The 17,389-nt window shown below is 41.0% G+C and overlaps 1 protein-coding gene across 4 annotated transcripts in view; it reads left to right on the plus strand.

Moving 5' to 3' along the window:
- TESK2 (testis associated actin remodelling kinase 2) overlaps window positions 1-17,389 on the plus strand; it is a 152,607-nt gene that overhangs the window by 73,570 nt on the left and 61,648 nt on the right. For all 4 annotated transcript variants that reach the window (XM_065523378.2, XM_065523377.2, XM_005543546.5 and 1 more), the window contains one exon: window positions 2,333-2,454. In XM_065523378.2, coding sequence (XP_065379450.1) covers window positions 2,333-2,454 — 122 coding nt within the window. The remainder of the gene's footprint in view (window positions 1-2,332; window positions 2,455-17,389) is intronic.

The raw sequence follows: 17,389 nt of genomic DNA on the forward strand, positions 1-17,389 counted from the left end.
ATTTTAGCTTCTTTGAATCAGACAAAATGTTTTGTCTGGTGGTCTTAGTGTGCTACCAATGAGACCACATTTACAGGGTGAAAACAATCTTTTCTCAAGTAAAGTGTTATGGTTTATGAAACCTGTGGAGTGTGCATTGAAATGATAAATAGTATTTACACATGCACAATAGACTGAGTTCTATCGAGGGTGAATGCTTTTAGAAGTAGACTTTCCTCTGTGCATATGGGTAATAGTGTGAGTCGTGTGGCCCATGTTTGTTGTATTTAACTTGAGTGTGTTTAAATGATTATAAGGTGCTTTGGGTAGAGTTACTACAATATTAGCTCCAAAAGGTTCACGGACTTCTTTCTATATTTAGCATGAAATTTTTTTTTCTTATAGGTTTTTTTTTTTTTTTCTTGATACGGAGTCTCGCTCTGTTGCCCAGGCTGGAGTGCAGTGGTGCAATCTTGGCGCACTGCGGGCTCCGCCTCCCGGGTTCACACTGTTCTCCTGGCCCAGCCCCCCGAGTAGCTGGGACTATAGGCACCCGCCACCACGCCTGGCTAATTTTTTGTGTTTTTAGTAGAGACGGGGTTTCACTGTGTTGGTCAGACTGCTCTCAATCTCCTGACCTCGTGATCTGCCCGCCTCGGCCTCCCAAAGTCCTGGGATTACAGGCGTGAGCTACCGCGCCCGGCCTATAGATATATTTTTATGGTACTTGGGGGAGACTTTGAGTATGTGGGTTTAGCATCTTATAAAGACAGTTTCATTAAGTGTTATATAAGGCTCATGCATATATCTTCTTTTTGCACACTTAGAATGCCACAGAAGGGACTCTTTTCTGTTGGTGTCTTAAGACTCACCAAGGTCAGCTATGAGGAATCAGCCTAAAATTTTTCCCTCATTTTTTTTCCTAAGGTATTAAAAACAGGCCGGGTGTGGTGGCTCACACCTGTAATCCTAGCACTTTGGGAGGCTGAGGCTGGTGGATCACAAGGTCAGGAGTTCGAGACCAACCTGGCCAACATGGTGAAACCCTGTCTCTACTAAAAATACAAAAATTAGCTGGGCACAGTGGCAGGCACTTGTAATCCCAGCTACTTGGGAGGCTGAGGCAGGAGAATCACTTGAACCTGGGAGGTGGAGGTTGCAGTGAGCTGAGATTGTGCCACTGCACTCTAGCCTGGGTAACAAAGCAAGACTCTGTCTCAAAACAAACAAACAAAAAAAACAGACATGATTGGCTGGGCATGGTGGCTCACACCTGTAATCCCAGTACTTTGGAAGGCCGAGGCAAGCGGATCACCTGAGGTCAAGAGTTTGAGACCAGCCTGGTCAACATGGTGAAACCCTGAGTCTGCTAAAAATACAAAAATTAGCCGGGTGTGTTGGCACATGCCTGTAATCCCAGCTACTCAGGAGGCTGAGGCAGGAGAATCACTTGAGCCCAGGAGGCGAGGTTGCAGTGAGCCGAGATTGTGCCACTACACTCCAGTCTAGGTGACACAGTGAGACCCTGTCTCAAAGAAAAACAACAACAGCAACAAACTAGACATGATTTCTTTTATTTATTTATTTATTTATTTATTTTTTCTTTATTTCTTCTAAAAAAAAAGAAAAAATGGGATACATGTGCAGAACGTGCAGTTTTGTGCCCTGGTGGTTTGCTGCACCTATTGACTAAGTTCTAAGTTCCCTTCCTTCAGCCCCCACCCGCTAACAGGCCCTGATGCGTGTTGTTCCCCTCTCTGTGTCCATGTGTTCTCAGTGTTCAACGCCCACTTATGAGTGAAAACATGCGGTGTTGGTTTTCTGTTCCTGTGTTAATTTGCTGAGGATGATGGCTTCCAGCTTCATGGTACCCAGCAGTTAATGGGTACAAAAATATAGTTAGATAGAATGAAGAAGATTTAGCACAACAGGGTGATTACACTCAACAATAATTTAATTGTACATTTTAAAATAACTAACAGTATAATTGGAATGTTTGCAACACAAAGAAATGATAAATGCTTGAGATGGTGGATATCCCATTTACCCCTTCCCTGCAAAGGACATGACCTCATTCCTTTTTATGGCTGCATAGTTTTCCATGGTGTATATCAGACATGATTTATTGAGATGTTATTAACAATGTTTTTCTGGCCAACTCCATTTGAAATAATACTGGTCTTGGGTAGAATAATTCGTCTTCATTCATGGAAGTGATACTTTAATGTAATTAGATGTATATTTTATCTAAAGTGGCACAGAAATATCTTGGCATATTGTACATTTGGAGATGTTGACCTCATATATAGCTGTTGCCCTTGACCCTCTTTTCTTGTTCTATTTAATATTCTAGGTACGACACCGAGCTTCTGGTCAGGTGATGGCTCTTAAGATGAACACGTTGAGCAGTAACCGGGCAAACATGCTGAAAGAAGTACAGCTCATGAATAGACTCTCCCATCCCAACATCCTTAGGTAATGGCTTTTCCTTCCTTCTGATCATCAGTGAGAAAACTGAAACATTGGAGGCTTGCTAGAATAGCACTAATAGCAAAAAAAGGAGGGATTCAGGATTTATCATGCTGAATCTATCTTGCTGGAGTTTAGTGGTACTCTAGGTCGTTTTCTGCCCATCAAGACTTAATTTATTGGTAATTAACTGCATTTAACAAAGCAACTTCCTCTGTCTGTCAAGTTGCTTTACTCTAATTAGAACATTAGTAGCAGCTCATTAGAACAGTTGTTTCCTATTGCTGACTGGTAATTTATCAAAGAGGAGAGATTGTTATTTATTTATGGGAAATTGTAATTAAATCAGTGAGTGACAATAAAAGTAAAATTATGTCCTCAAGTTATCTATCCTTAACTTTTAGCACTCACTTGAGGAGACACATTTTGCCTTTGAGTATTATTATTATTATTTTGAGATAGGGTCTCACTCTGTCACCCAGGCTAGAGTATAGTGGCATGATCATGGTTCAACGCAGCCTCGACCTTCTGAGGTGGGGAAGAATTGATCTTCCCCACCTCAGACTCCTGAGCAGCTGGAACTACAGGTGTGCCACCACATCCAGCTAAATTTCACATTTTTTGTAAAGTCAGAGTTCCGCCATGTTGTCCAGGCTGGTCTCAAATTCCTGGGCTCAAGCGATTCATCCTCCTTGGCCTCCCAAAGTGGGGAATTATTTTTATAAGTTTATATAATTGTCACTTTTTAATAATCTGTATCGGAATCTTTCTTGCTTTAATTATTTTGATATTTTAGTCAGGCAAGTATATTTTCTTTTTTAAAAAAAATTTGGCTGGGCTTGATGGCTCATGCCTGTAATCCCAGCACTTTGGGAGGCCGAGGTGGGCGCATCGTGAGGTCAGGAGATCGAGACCATTCTGGCTAACGTGGTGAAACCCCATCTCTACTAAAAATACACACAAAAAAATTAGGCGGGCGTGGTGGCACGTGCCTGTAGTCCCAGCTACTCGGGAGGCTGAGGCAGGAGAATTGCTTGAACCCGGGAGGTGGAGGTTTCCTCTGGGAACCGAGTGCAGTGAGCCAAGATTGCGCCACTGGACTCCAGCCAGGGCGACAGAGCAAGACTCCGTCTCAAAAAAAAAACAAAAAAGAAATTTTATTTGGCCAGGCATGATGGCTCATGCTTGTAATCTCAGTACTTTGGGAGGCCAAGGTGGGTGGATCCCTTGAGCCCAGGAGTTTAAGACCAGCCTGGGCAATATGGTGAAACCCCATCTCTACAAACAACAACAGCAATAACAAACAACCAAAAAAATTAGCCAGGTATAGTGGCATGTGCCTGTAGTTTCGGCTACTCAGGAGGCTGAGGTGGGAGGATCTCTTGAGCCCATGAGTTCACAGCTGCAGTGAGCCATGATCGCAGCACTGCACTCCAGCCTGAGTGACAGAGTGAGACCCTGTCTTAAAAACAAAAATTATTTTATTTAAAAAAAAACTTTGTTTTAATAAGACAAGGTCTCACTGTGTTGTTCAGGCTGGGATTACAGATGTGATCCACCACACCTGGCCAAATATATTTTCAAATGAGACCAAATAAGACAATTTAATTCAATGTATATTTAGTTAGGGTTTATGTGCAGGATGCTTTGGAAAGTTTAAAGTGCTATTTACTTAGGGTCATTTATTGCTAATTTTTATATGTTTATATTGGGCTAGAGAGAACTCATATGGCTTAAGTATGACTTACATGTTTGGTCAATGGTGTTAAATTATGGAATTAAATTATACTGCTTACTTGAAACTTTTTATCTTTGTATAGAATTATTGGCTTCCTAGTCTACCTCAAAAATATTCAGCCAGTATTTTTATTGTGGTGACTTTCTTTCAAATTTATAAGTCAAATTAACACTTTTTTTTTTGAGACGTAGTTTTGCTCTTGTCGCCCAGGCTGGAGTGCAATGGCTCGATCTCAGCTCACTGCAACCTCCACCTCCCAGGTTCAAGTGATTCTCCTGCCTCAGCGTCCCAAGTAGCTGGGATTATAGGCACTCACCATCATGCCCAGCTAATTTTTGTATTTTTGGTAGAGACAGGGTTTTACCGTGTTGGCCAGGCTTGTCTTGAACTCCTGACCTCAGGTGATCCACCTGCTTTGGCCTCCCAAAGTGCTGGGATTACAGGTGTGAGACACCACACCTGGCCAGATTAACACATTTTTTGAGCATATGTCTGGTGATATATTCAGACATCAGAAAGGTATCAAGATATATATAAAATGGAGTGTCTGCTAGCAAGGAATTTATACTTTACTTGCTCTACTTACATTGATGGAAATAGAACTAATAAATTAACTAAGACACCACCATTTGAGTAGAATAAACTCTTAAGTGCTATAGGAGTTCAAATGAGTGAGGGGTCATATTAACTTTGAAGAGTCAGGGAAGGCTTGGCATGATGGCTCACCCCTGTAATCCCAGCACTTTGGGAGGCCGAAGCAGGCAGATCACAAGGTCAAGAGTTCGAGACCATGCTGGCCAACATGGTGAAACCCCGTCTCTACTAAAAATACAAAAATTAATTGGGCATAGTGGCACACGCCTGTAGTCCCAGCTACTCGGGAGGCTGAGGCAGGAGAAGCTGTTGAACCCAGGAGGCAGAGGTTTCAATGAGCTGAGATTGTGCCACTGTATTCTAGCCTGGCGACAAAGCAAGACTCTGTCTCAACAACAACAAAAAAAAAAAAAAAAAAAAAAAAAGGAAGAGTCAGGGAAGCCTTCTAGGAGGGGACTTGAACTGGACTTTGAATTTTTTAAAAATTACGTTTAATTTTTGTGGTTACATAGTAGGTATATATACTTATGGGTTATATAAGATATTTTGATGCAGGCATGTAGTGCATAATAATGAACCTTGATTTTTAATAGGATTTTAGAAGATAGAGGAACTCAGAGCAAATAGTGATATAGAAAGCACAGATACAAAAATGCAAAGCTTTTTGAGGAGTCAGTGAATAAAATCTTATTTGGCTAATAATGACAATAATAATAATGACCATTTATTGAAGGCATGTTGTATACTAGGTGTGTTACTTATTTAAAGATTTAGTCTTCACACTCACTGTCCATTGAGGCCAAGAGATTATGTATGGGCCAAAGTCTCCTCTAAGGCCTGGGTTCTTTCTACCAGGCTTCTCTTAGAAGAACTGAGGATTTGATAGGATAGTATTGGTAGATAAAGGTAGAAAAGTAGAATTAGGTCAGATTATCCAGAAATGTTTTGCATAAATCCAAAGGATTGTAGTTTATGATCTGTGATTGGATTCTGAGCAGAAACTAGAATGGTAAGGTAATTGATGACAAGATGCAGAATGGTTTAGTGTTAGAGAGACTGGTAGCAAAGATATCAGTTAGGGGGCTTCCACTATGTTTGAGAGTGAGGTAGATGAGGCTTTGATATTCTGCTTAGGAATTTTTAAGATGATCATATTTTAAGTAATATCATCTAGCTTAAGAAGTCATATTTTAATTTTTTTATTATTATAGAAGTGATACATAATTGCAATGCAAACATTTAGAAAATAGAATTAGTAAGAAAAAGAATATAAAACTTGCCCTTAATCTCAGCATGTAGGGCTAAAACTAGTTTTAGCATTTTGGCATCTTTCTTGCCAATCTTTTTATTTTACCATTTCTTTTCTTGCTCTCTTCACTATGAACTGAACTAGCAAATGCATGGAAAGTTGACTTTAAATAAATTTTATTCCATTACAGCAAAATCTTTAGATGTACTTGTTATATAATAAAATGGTATAGTATAACCTGAAACTGTAAAACTACTAAAAGAAAAGGCTTGGCGTGTTGGCTCACACCTGTAATCCCAGCACTTTGGGAGGCCAAGGTGGGCGGATCATGAGGTCAAGAGATCGAGACCATCCTGGCTAACACGGTGAAATCCCATCTCTACTAAAAATACAAAAAATTAGCTGGGCATGGTGGCAGGCACCTGTAGTCCCAGCTACATGGGAGGCTGAGGCAGTAGAATGGCATGAACCTGGAAGGCAGAGCTTACAGTGAGCCGAGATTGCACCACTGCACTCCAGCCCAGGTGACAGAGTGAGACTCTGTCTCAAAAAAAAGAAAAAGAAAAAGAAAAAGAAAACATAATAGAAAAATCTCCATGAGATTGGGTAGACAATTTTTTTGGATGTGCACAAGCAACAAAAGCAAAAATAGACAAATGAGATTGCATCAAACTAAAAGCTTGGAAGGCCGAGGCAGGTGGATCACCTGAGGCCAGGAGTTCGAGACCAACCTGACCGATATGGAGAAACACCGTCTCTACTAAAAAATATAAAATCAGCCGGGCATGGTGGCACATGCCTGTAACCCCAGCTACTCAGGAGGCTCAGACAGGAGAATCGCTTGAACCTGGGAGGCAGAGGTTGCAGTGAGCTGAGATCGTGCCATTGCACTCCAGCCTGGGCAACAAGAGTGAAAATCTTTCTCAAAAAACAACAACAAAAAGGAAGGAAATACTGTCATTTGGGACAACTTGGGTGAACCTGGAGGATGTTACACTAAATGAAATAAGCCAGACACAAAGGCAAATAACTCACGATTTCATGTATGTATGAACTCTAAAACAGTCAATCTCATAGAAGTAGAGAGAAGAGGCTGGGCGCGGTGGCTCATGCCTGTAATCCCAGCACTTTGGGAGGCCGAGGTGGGCGGATCACAAGGTCAAGAGATCGAGACTATCCTGACTAACACGGTGAAACCCTGTCTCTACTAAAAATACAAAAAATTAGCTTGGTGGGGTGGCATGTACCTGTAGTCCCAGCTACTCAGGAGGCTGAGGCAGGAGAATGACTTGAACTTGAGAGGTGGAGGTTGCAGTGAGCCGAGATTGCGCCACTACACTCCAGCCTGGGTGACAGAGCGAGACTCTGTCTCAAAAAAAAAAAAAAGAAAATTTGGAGAGAAGAATGGTGGTTACCAGAGGATAGGGGTGAGTGGGGTGGGATGGGGAGGAAATGGGGAGATGTTGGTCAGGGACACAAAGTTTCAGTTACCTATGAGGAATACTTTTCTGAAATCTGTTGCGCAGTATGGTGACTATAGTTAATAATAATGTGTATTTCAAAAAAACAGAAAAAATAGAACTGCTGTATAATCCAGCAATAGGAGTAAGTTTCAAATATGTCACCACAAAAAATGATGTGAGGTAATACGTATGTTAGTTAGCTTGATTTAATCATTCTACACTGTATACATTTATGTTTGATCTATTTCAAAAAGTAGTAGTATAGTATGATTAAAAATGAAGGCTTTAGGTTGGGTGTGCTCACACCTGTAATCCCAGCACTTTGGGAGGCTGAGGCAGACAGATCCCTTGAGCTCACAAGTTCAAGACCAGCCTGGGCAACATGGTGAAAACACGGTTTTCTCTACAAAAAATACAAAAATTAGCTGGGCATGGTGGTGTGCACCTGTAGCCCTAGTGACTTTAGAGGCTGAGGTGGGAGGATGGCTTGAGCCTAGGAGGCAGAACTTGCAGTGAGCCGAGATCACACCACTGCACTCCAGCCTGGGTGATAGAACCAGAGCTTGTCTCAAAAGAAAAAAAAAAAAAGAAGACTCTAGATTAGAGGTGTCCAATCTTTTGGCTTCCCTGGGCCATATTGGAAGAAGAATTATCTGGGATCACATATAAAATACACTAACACTAACAATAGCTAATGAGCTAAAATAAACAAACAATTGCAAAAAACATATCAATTTTTTTTTTTTTTTTTTTTTTTTTGAGACGGAGTCTCGCTCTGTCGCCCAGGCTGGAGTGCAGTGGCCGGATCTCAGCTCACTGCAAGCTCCGCCTCCCAGGTTTACGCCATTCTCCTGCTTCAGCCTCCCGAGTAGCTGGGACTACAGGCGCCCGCCACCTCGCCCAGCTAGTTTTTTTGTATTTTTAGTAGAGACGGGGTTTCACCATGTTAGCCAGGATGGTCTCGATCTCCTGACCTTGTGATCCGCCCGTCTCGGCCTCCCAAAGTGCTGGGATTACAGGCTTGAGCCACCGCGCCCGGCCTACTCAGAATGTTTTAAGAAAGTTTATGAATTTGTGTTGTGCCACATTCAAAGCTATTCTGGGCTGCCATGTGGCCCGTGAGCTGTGGGTTGGACAAGCTTGCTCTAGATTCTAGATCAAACTGTCTGGATTCAAATCCTGGATCTTGGGAAAGTTTAGTTAACCTGTCTGAGCCTTAGTTTTCCCATCTATAAAATGAGGGTAATGACAGTAAATATTTTATGGAGTTGTTACTGAAGATTAATTAAATTAGTACATGTAAATCACTTAGAATAGTACCTTGTATGTGGTAAGTACTCAGTAAATGTTAGCTATTATTATTAGTTTATTTTCCTCTGGGTGCTTCTTTCAGTGGCCTATTATAATAGCCTATCTTTGTTGTTGTTGTTATTTAGTTTTTATTTCATAATCATAAACTTAATTTAACTCTGCAATGCAGCTAGGCATGGAAGGGAACAAGGAAAACATGGAACTCAAAGGGAGCTGCAGCGAGAGCACAAAGATTATGGGATACTGTGAGCAAATGGGGTGGAGGAGTGCTCTCTTGAGCTACAGAAGGAATGGTCTGGTGGTTAAGATAAAACACAAGTCAAATTTATTAGAGCTGTCCACAGTCAGCAATGGTGATCTTCTTGCTGGTCTTGCCATTCCCAGACCCAAAGTGTCCCATGGCCTCCGCAATATTCATACCTTCTTTTCACCTTGCCAAAGACCACATGCTTGCCATCCAACCTGACACATAAACCCTGGAATAATTTTGTGAAAGCAGGAACCCTTATAACCAAATCCTTTCTCTCCAGTGGTCAGAGCACAAAAGTTTTCTGCTGTCTTTGGAACTTTGTCTGCAAACAGCTCGAAGGAGACGTGGCCTAAGGGCTCGCTGTTTGACTGTGATGTTGAAGAACATGGTGGGGTTGACCATGGCTGATAGTACAGCGCTCCCGGCGGTGGCAGCAGCATCTGCAAAGCACCTACCTTTTTTTTATTCATTTACTCACCAAACATGTGTTGAGTGCCTACTGCTGCTTTTAATAGATTCAATGGTTTTCTACTATTGTTGTCCAATAGAACCTTCTGCAGTGATGGAAATGTTCTATATTTTTGCTGTCGAATAGCCACATGTAGCTAATAAGCATTGAAATATGGCTAATGCAAATGAGAAATTAAAATTTTATTTGAATTGGTTTAAATTTAAATTGCCACATGAAGCTAGTGCCTACTGTATTTGATAATGCTGGGCTACTTACATCTTTGCCTTTGTTTTGCTACCGGTATATGTGTTCCAGCCTAGAAACATGTAGGGTTGTGATAAGACCAACATTACCATTCCTATTCTGTATCTTCTTGATATACTTTCTTAGCTTATCTCCTTTTGATACTTTTGCTTAGGAATGATCCCCACCTCCACCCTCATCCCCCTTAACTTAAAAAAGTAATATTTTTTGCTCTCAGCCAAGTTTTCTAATGTATGAAAGGTAGCATTCAGTCTATCTAAATCTTCCCAATAAGCCCACAAAAGAGATGATATATATAAAGCCTCTGGCACAGGAACTGTCACACTGCAAGTATAATACATGAGAATGATACTTATTGTTAACCACGTGGGTTTGCCCTTTGATGGTGACCATTTTTGTTCTGCATAAGCCATCTGTCTCAAATATACTGTGGTTTAAAAGCCTGAAAGTGGATTACTTTTTAAAAGAAGCTTCTAATTATTTATATCTTTTATGTTTTTATGTCTTCACTTTCACTATATATTTTGAATACAACAAAAGGAAATTATTCTAACCAGTGGCCCAGAGCAAACAAAGTCCTCTTGTCTTTTGTTACCCAGAGGACTATTAATGTAGTAGAAACATTTATTATACTTCCCTGTGACTCCTTAAATGTCAAATCAAGCATGACTATGTTTTATTCTCAAGGTTCTTAGAATTTGTATTTTCTAAATGCTTTCTGGTTGTCTTAGCAATTTGCTGTTAATACTTATGATTTAAATTTTTTGATTGCTATTTGTTGGTATGGCTCTTAGTCTATTTTCAAGTTGTAAACATTATAAGCTCTCTTTTATATGTGCAGAAGTATGAACCAGCGTTTTCCCCCAAATTGAGATTAGATCTACATTGGGAAGAATCCATCTCTTGGAACCCTAGGATTACACAGATGTGCCTTCTCAGGTGCTGGCCCAGGTGGGAAGTTGCTGAGTAGATGAGACTTCTGTTCTCTTGGATTCGTCTAGTCAGAACAATTCCCCTTTTTATCTTTTTTATGTTGAACTTCTGTATAAGAGTTTTGAAGAAAAGGTCTCCTGCTTAAAAGAAAGAGAGAGAGAGAAACGAAGGAAAGAAAGGAAGAAAGAAAGAAAAAGAGTGTGCTGAAAATTACATTGTTAGTGCTTTGGAAAGTCTACTTGGGAAAGAAGACTATCTGCATGATCTGCCAGATGGTAGGCATTTAATCCTCTGGGCATACCTTGGTTCTCTTCTGCCAGAGCTATTGTGTGCCCAGCAGGAGTGAGTGAGCTGAACCTCTGTAGTTCTCTTTTTCTTGACCCCAACCTCCCAGTTTCCCTTTTTCCCTTTATCTCCCTTCCTCCTAAGATTTCTATTTGGAAGGAAAAGTGTGGGCCTGGTAAGTCATAGAGGTAGTACTTGTGTAAATTTTGTTCATGTGTATGTATTCTGTTTATACATGGGCCCAGGGAAGATTGGTTGTTTTATCATCAGTTGCTCAAAGTTATCAGTTAAAAAAAGGAACAATAAAGTACTTTGTTGAGTGCAGGGACTGATTGTTTAGGTCTCTTGTGAATAAGGTTGTTTATGCCAGGAAGTCTTATGCCCAAGATCTGTAACCCAGTTCCATGCCCCACTTACTTCCACTCCCCGGTGGCCTTTCTGAGGAACTATACACTCAGGTTTGTTCTCATACCTCCCCCCAACCCCGATACAGGGTCTCACTCTGTTGCCCAGACTCACTGCAATCTCTGCCCTCTGGGCTCTAGCAGTCCTCCCACCTCAGCCTCCTGAGTAGCTAGGACTGCAGGCGGATGCCACCACACCTGGCTAATTTTGAACAAATTTCTGTAGAGAAAGGTCTCACTATATTATGCCCAGGCTGGTCTTGAATTCCTGAGCTCAGGCAGTCCTCCCACTTTGGCCTCCCAAAATACTGGGATTATAGGCTTGAGCTACGGCACTGGGCCCCTCTTTTTTGTTATTTATGCCATGAGAAATTTAATATTTCTTTTAGACTCCTCCTTCAATTCACCAAGTATGAAATTGAAGAGTATGCCTTCAGTTCATAAATATTTACTTGGAACTACTCAGTCCTTCCCTGTGCTAGGTAATATGATTAATGCAAGAGAAATAGAGGCTTCTTGTCTCCCAGAGAGTCTCTTTAAGAAGTAAACTATACAATGTTGGAAATAGACTAGCATTAGTGAGAATATGGTAGGATATTTTCCCAGTCTCAGTTATTAAGACAGCCATCTTTCCAGTTATCCATCCTGAAAAATTCCAGCCATTTTTGGTTATCATGTATTCCTTGCTTCTAATGAGAAGCTAAGCTGTGATTCTAAATATTCAAAGACTTTTGCATCTATTCCTTCCCTTACATGTGTGCTGTAATTCAGCCTTCTTCACTTTCACCTGGAGTGAATTATTTTCCTTGCCTCTTTGCCCTCTTTTTCACTCTTCCTGATACACAGCTCTAGTTGTATAGTTTATTTCTTAAAACTTTTTGTGGCTCACATTGGTTTCAAAATTGAGCCAAAAATTCTTTAGACTGACAGTTAAGGTTCGATCTGTTTTTCCAACCTTTTCTTCCACTCTTTCTCTTGTACAGTTCACATAGCTCCACCATTTCCTAATTATATTCTCTAGGACAAGTTATTTAACCTCTGTGCTTTGATTTCTTCTGTTTAATGAGAATGGACCAGATCAGTTGTTAGAAATCACATTGGGGCAGGGCATGGTGGCTCACACCTATAATCCCAGCACTTGGGAGGCTGAGGCGGGAGGATCATTTGAGCCTAGGAGTAGTGAGCTACGATGGCTTCTTCCTGCCAACTGCACAGACAAAATCAATTCCCTGAGATTGTGGCATTGCAGTAAGAAAGAGTTTAATTGACTCAAGGCCAGCCATGCCAAAGAAGCAGTTATCACTTAAATCAGTCTTCCTGAAGCCCTCTAGAGGTTAGAGTTTTTATGGACAATTTGGTGGGCAGGGCTGAGGGAATGGGTGCTGCTGATTAATTGGGGGTGTGGAAAAGTCCTTGTGCACTGAGTGTACCTCTGTGTAGGGCTACAACAGGAGTCCTCAACCCCCAGGTTATAGACCGGTACCAGTCTGTGGCCTGTTAGGAACTGGGCCACACAGCAGGAGGTGAGCAGGTGAGCAAGAATTACTGCCTGAGCTCTGCTTCCTGTCAGATCAGTGGTGGCATTAGATTCTTATAGAAGCGTGAACCCTGTTGGGAACTGTGCATGCAAAGGATCTTGGTTGTGTGTCCCTTATGAGAATCAAATGCCTGATGATCTGAGGTGGAACAGTTTCATCCCAGAACCATCCCTCCACCTGCCCCTCCCCCGAGTCTGTGGAAAAATTGTCTTCCACAAAACCAGTCCCTGGTGCCAAAAAGGTTGGGGAACGCTGGGCTACAGGACCAGTTGAGTCATGAGTCACAAGTCTGGGTGGGGTCAGTCTGAAAAAATCTCTCAGAAAACCAGTCTTAGGTTCTATAATAGTGATGTTATCTATAGGAGCAGTTTGAGAAGTCATAAATCTTGTGATCTCTAGCCACATGACCTCCAAGCAGTAAGAGGCTGTAGAGCTATACCTACATTTTAGCAGAATTCTGGCCCCTCCCATAATCCTAACCTTGTGGCCTTTCCTTAGTTTTACAAAGCTGGTTTAGTTTTGGGAAGGGCTATTATCATCCTTGCTTTAAGGTTAAACTGTAAACTAAATTCCTCCCAAAGTTAGCTTAGCCTATGCCCAGTGATGACCAAAGACAAACAGCTTGAGATTGGAGGCGAGATAGAGTTAACTATGTCAGATTTCTCTTTTGCAAAGGTGGTTTCAGTTGTGCTGCTGAACCACAGACTGCGTGATATAGTGAGACCCTGTATGTAAAATAAATAAATAAATAAATAAGAAATCAAATTGAATTAAATGTTGAATAATTTTTAAATAATCAGATTTTTGAAATATCTTAAGGGTGAATGAATGTGGATGTGGGGTGTGTTACAGAATAAATGGGCAGTCTTTTAATTTTTTTTTTTTTTTTTTTTTGAGATGGAGTTTCGCTGTTGTTGCCCAAGCTGGGGTGCAATGGTGCAATCTTGGCTCACTGCAACCTCTGCCTCGCAGGTTCAAGTGATTCTCCTGCCTTAGCCTCCTGAGTAGCTGGGATTACAGGCGCGCGCCACCATGCCCAGCTAATTTTTTGTATTTTTAGTAGAAATGGGGTTTCACCATGTTAGCCAGACTGGCCTCGAACTCCTGACCTCAGGTGATCCATTTGCCTCGGCCTCCCAAAATACTGGGATTACAGGCATGAGCCACTGCTACCGGCCTAAAATGTTTTTTTGCATCTGTTGAAAGTTGAAAAAAAATAATAAAGTGGATCTCTGATTTTATCATTGTAATCCTCGTGGGTAACTAGGTGAAAGACTCTCAAGAGAGTTCACAAAGCATCTTTTGTAACACTAGCATATTGGTAAGGTGATCTTAAATTTTTTTTTTTTTTGAGATGGAGTCTCACTCTGTCACCCAGGCTGGAGTACAGTGGCATGATCTCTGCTCACTGCAACCTCCAACTCCCAGGTTCTTGTGCTTCAGCCTCCCAAGTAGTTGGGATTACAGGCATGTGCCACCATACCCAGCTAATTTTTGTATTTTTAGTAGAGATAGGGTTTCACCATGTTGGTCAGGCTGGTCTCAAACTCCTGGCCTCAAGTGATCTGCCCCCCCCTTGGCCTCCCAAAGTGCTGGGATTACAGGTGTGAGCCACTGTGCTTGGCTGAAGATTTTTAATATAAACATTGATTACTAGTTGTTGAGTACCCTTTATGGACCACTATTAATTTCCTGCTGCACTCCATTTCTTCCTTTCCAGACCTCTCCCACCATTCATCTATCACTTGAGCCAAAAGCTTACCATTCTTATTATCTTTCTCTTACACTCTATTTCAAACCATCAAGTAGTTCAGCATTATCTTCAAAATATGTCCTGAATCTATTTGCCACCTCTACATCTACTACTGTAGCCCAACCATCCTAATTGATCTCTTGTCTTCCCCCTTTGCCCCACAATAGCCAGATTGAATTTTAAGAAGGTAAATCAGATTATGTCATTTCCCTGCTGAATTTCCTAATATAGCTTTTTGTCATTCTTCAAAGTTCATACTCTGGGCTTTAACCTATCAGGCCCTAAATGATTTGGTCTACCTGGCTCTGCCCATATTTCCAATCATTCCTCCTTTTTCTTACATCATTCTAACCACACTCACTAACCTTGTTTCTCAGACACATTAAGCTTTTTACCCTACTTCAGGGCCTTTGTACTTACTTTATTCCAGAATCATATGATATACTTTTGCTGAGATTCTCCTGCCTTAGCCTTTTGCCCCTCCTCAAAGAAATCTTTTTGACTAGTCTAAAATAGACATCGATATCACTATATATATATTTCCTCTTATTGTGCTTTGTTACAAGTTCTCATTACTTCTGAAAAGAACCTTATTCATTTGTTTGTTTACTTATTGCTTAAAGCCTCCAGTATTGAGTGAGCTCTCTGAGGGTAGAAGTTTATCTTTTTCACCATCGTATTTGTAGCGCCTATAGTGTAGTATCTCTAGAAGCTGATGCCAATTAGAACCAAGCCAGTTTGCATCACAGAAACTTACAAAAGCTCAGTAACTGAAGGTGGGTGTCAGGCTTGGGCTAAAAATAAGAGGGCTATTCAAAGTCTTTTAAGGGGTAACTGGGCCTGAAAGTCAACATCCCCATTTCTTGTAACTATTCAGTTAAATATCACCCACCCCAAAAAGACATGGTTTAGTTTTGGAGAAAAATTGAACCAGAAATACTTCATACTAGTGAACATCTGATAGAATATGGGGGAGAATGCAATACTTAAAAGAGGAGATGGGGGGATAACCTGCATACTGGAATGGTGAGGCTCATAAGACTTCTAGTCACCTTTCATCACCTGGCTCTCAGGCAGGCAAAAATCATTCCTATCCTACCCTCAACCCTGCCACTTGCCAGGAAATTGATGGATTTTTTCCTGGAAAAAATGAATAGCCCCAAATAAAGGAAGACAGTTTTTTTTTTTTAAAAAGTGACAACCTTTGTCAGAAGTATTTGACTTTGGCAATATAATAAAAATAAAACAATTTTAAAAATTTAAAAAGTAACAACCAAAAAATCTTACAGTTGTCATCCTTTTAGGAGGTTAGAGAAGATACTGCATCCATGAAACAAGAATAGAATACTATAAAATGTGAACAGAAAACCACACAGATTATTGTTTTTGGAAATTTAAAAATATGATATAAAAAGTCAATAGATGGTTAAGGAGATGAAGTTGAGGAAATCCTCCATTAGTCGGAAAAGATAAAAGAAAATAAGAAAAGATACGAAAATTTAAAGATTAACCTAGGAAGTTTAATTTTGATTGATAAGAAAACATCTTCTAGAACCCAGAGAGCGTGAGTCTACGGCCATACCACCTAAGATCTTAACTAAGATCAAATGGGATGAGGCACATTGGGGTGGAGTTAAGATCAAATGAGATGAGGCACATTGGGGTGGTATGGCCATAGGCTCATGCTCTTTGAGTTCTCACTATTCAGTATGCAGACTAACCCATTGTGCTGGGCCTGGCTAATACCTGGAGGGGAGAACCAAAGGACATGTGCTTCCAGATTGAAAGGGCCTAGCACAATGAATGAAAAAACAGCCACCTAGAGCATATCATTGTGAAATTTTAGAATATGTATAATAAAAATATTCTAAACATTTCCACAGAGGAAAAAATTTTTTAAAAAACCTTACCTGTCATTTTTTATTATTGTTATTACTATTGTCATAATAATCTGAAATATCATATATTGAGGCTGTATATCTTAAAGTTTAAGAGTTAAAAATTCACTCCCTGACTCTTCCGTTTGCTCATTGTGTGCCCTTAGGTGAGCCACTTAATCTTTATTTTTCTTATCTCTAAAATAGAAATAGGCCTGGTGTGATGGCTCAGGCTTGTAATCCTAGTACTTTGGGAGGCCAAGGCAGGCAGATCACCTGAGTCCAGGAGTTCGAGACCAACCTGGCCAACATAGTGAAACCCGTCTCTAATAAAAATACAAAAATAGCCAGGCATGGTGGTGCATGCCTGTAATCCCAGCTACTAGGGAGGCTGAGGCAGGAGAATTGCTTGAACCCAGGAGGTGGAGGTTGCCGTGAGCCAAGATCGCGCCACTGCACTCCAGCCTGGGTGACCGAGTGAGACTACATCTCAAAAAAATAGTAATAATAATTAAATAAAATAGAAATATACTTATCATATATTTTTATAAGGATTAAATAAGATAAACTCTGTAAAAGTATTTACAGAGGCCGGGCGCGGTGGCTCATGCCTGTAATCCCAGCACTTTGGGAGGCCGAGTCGGGCGGATCACGAGGTCAGGAGATCGAGACCATCCTCGCTAACGCGGTGAAACCCCGTCTCTACTAAAAATACAAAAATTAGCCGGTCGCGGTGGCGGGCGCCTGTAGTCCCAGCTACACGGGAGGCTGAGGCAGGAGAACGGCTTGAACCCAGGAGGCGGAGCTTGCAGTGAGTGGAGATCGCGCCAC

This window comes from Macaca fascicularis, chromosome 1 (assembly GCF_037993035.2).
Source record: "Macaca fascicularis isolate 582-1 chromosome 1, T2T-MFA8v1.1".
NCBI classification, from domain to species: domain Eukaryota; kingdom Metazoa; phylum Chordata; class Mammalia; order Primates; family Cercopithecidae; genus Macaca; species Macaca fascicularis.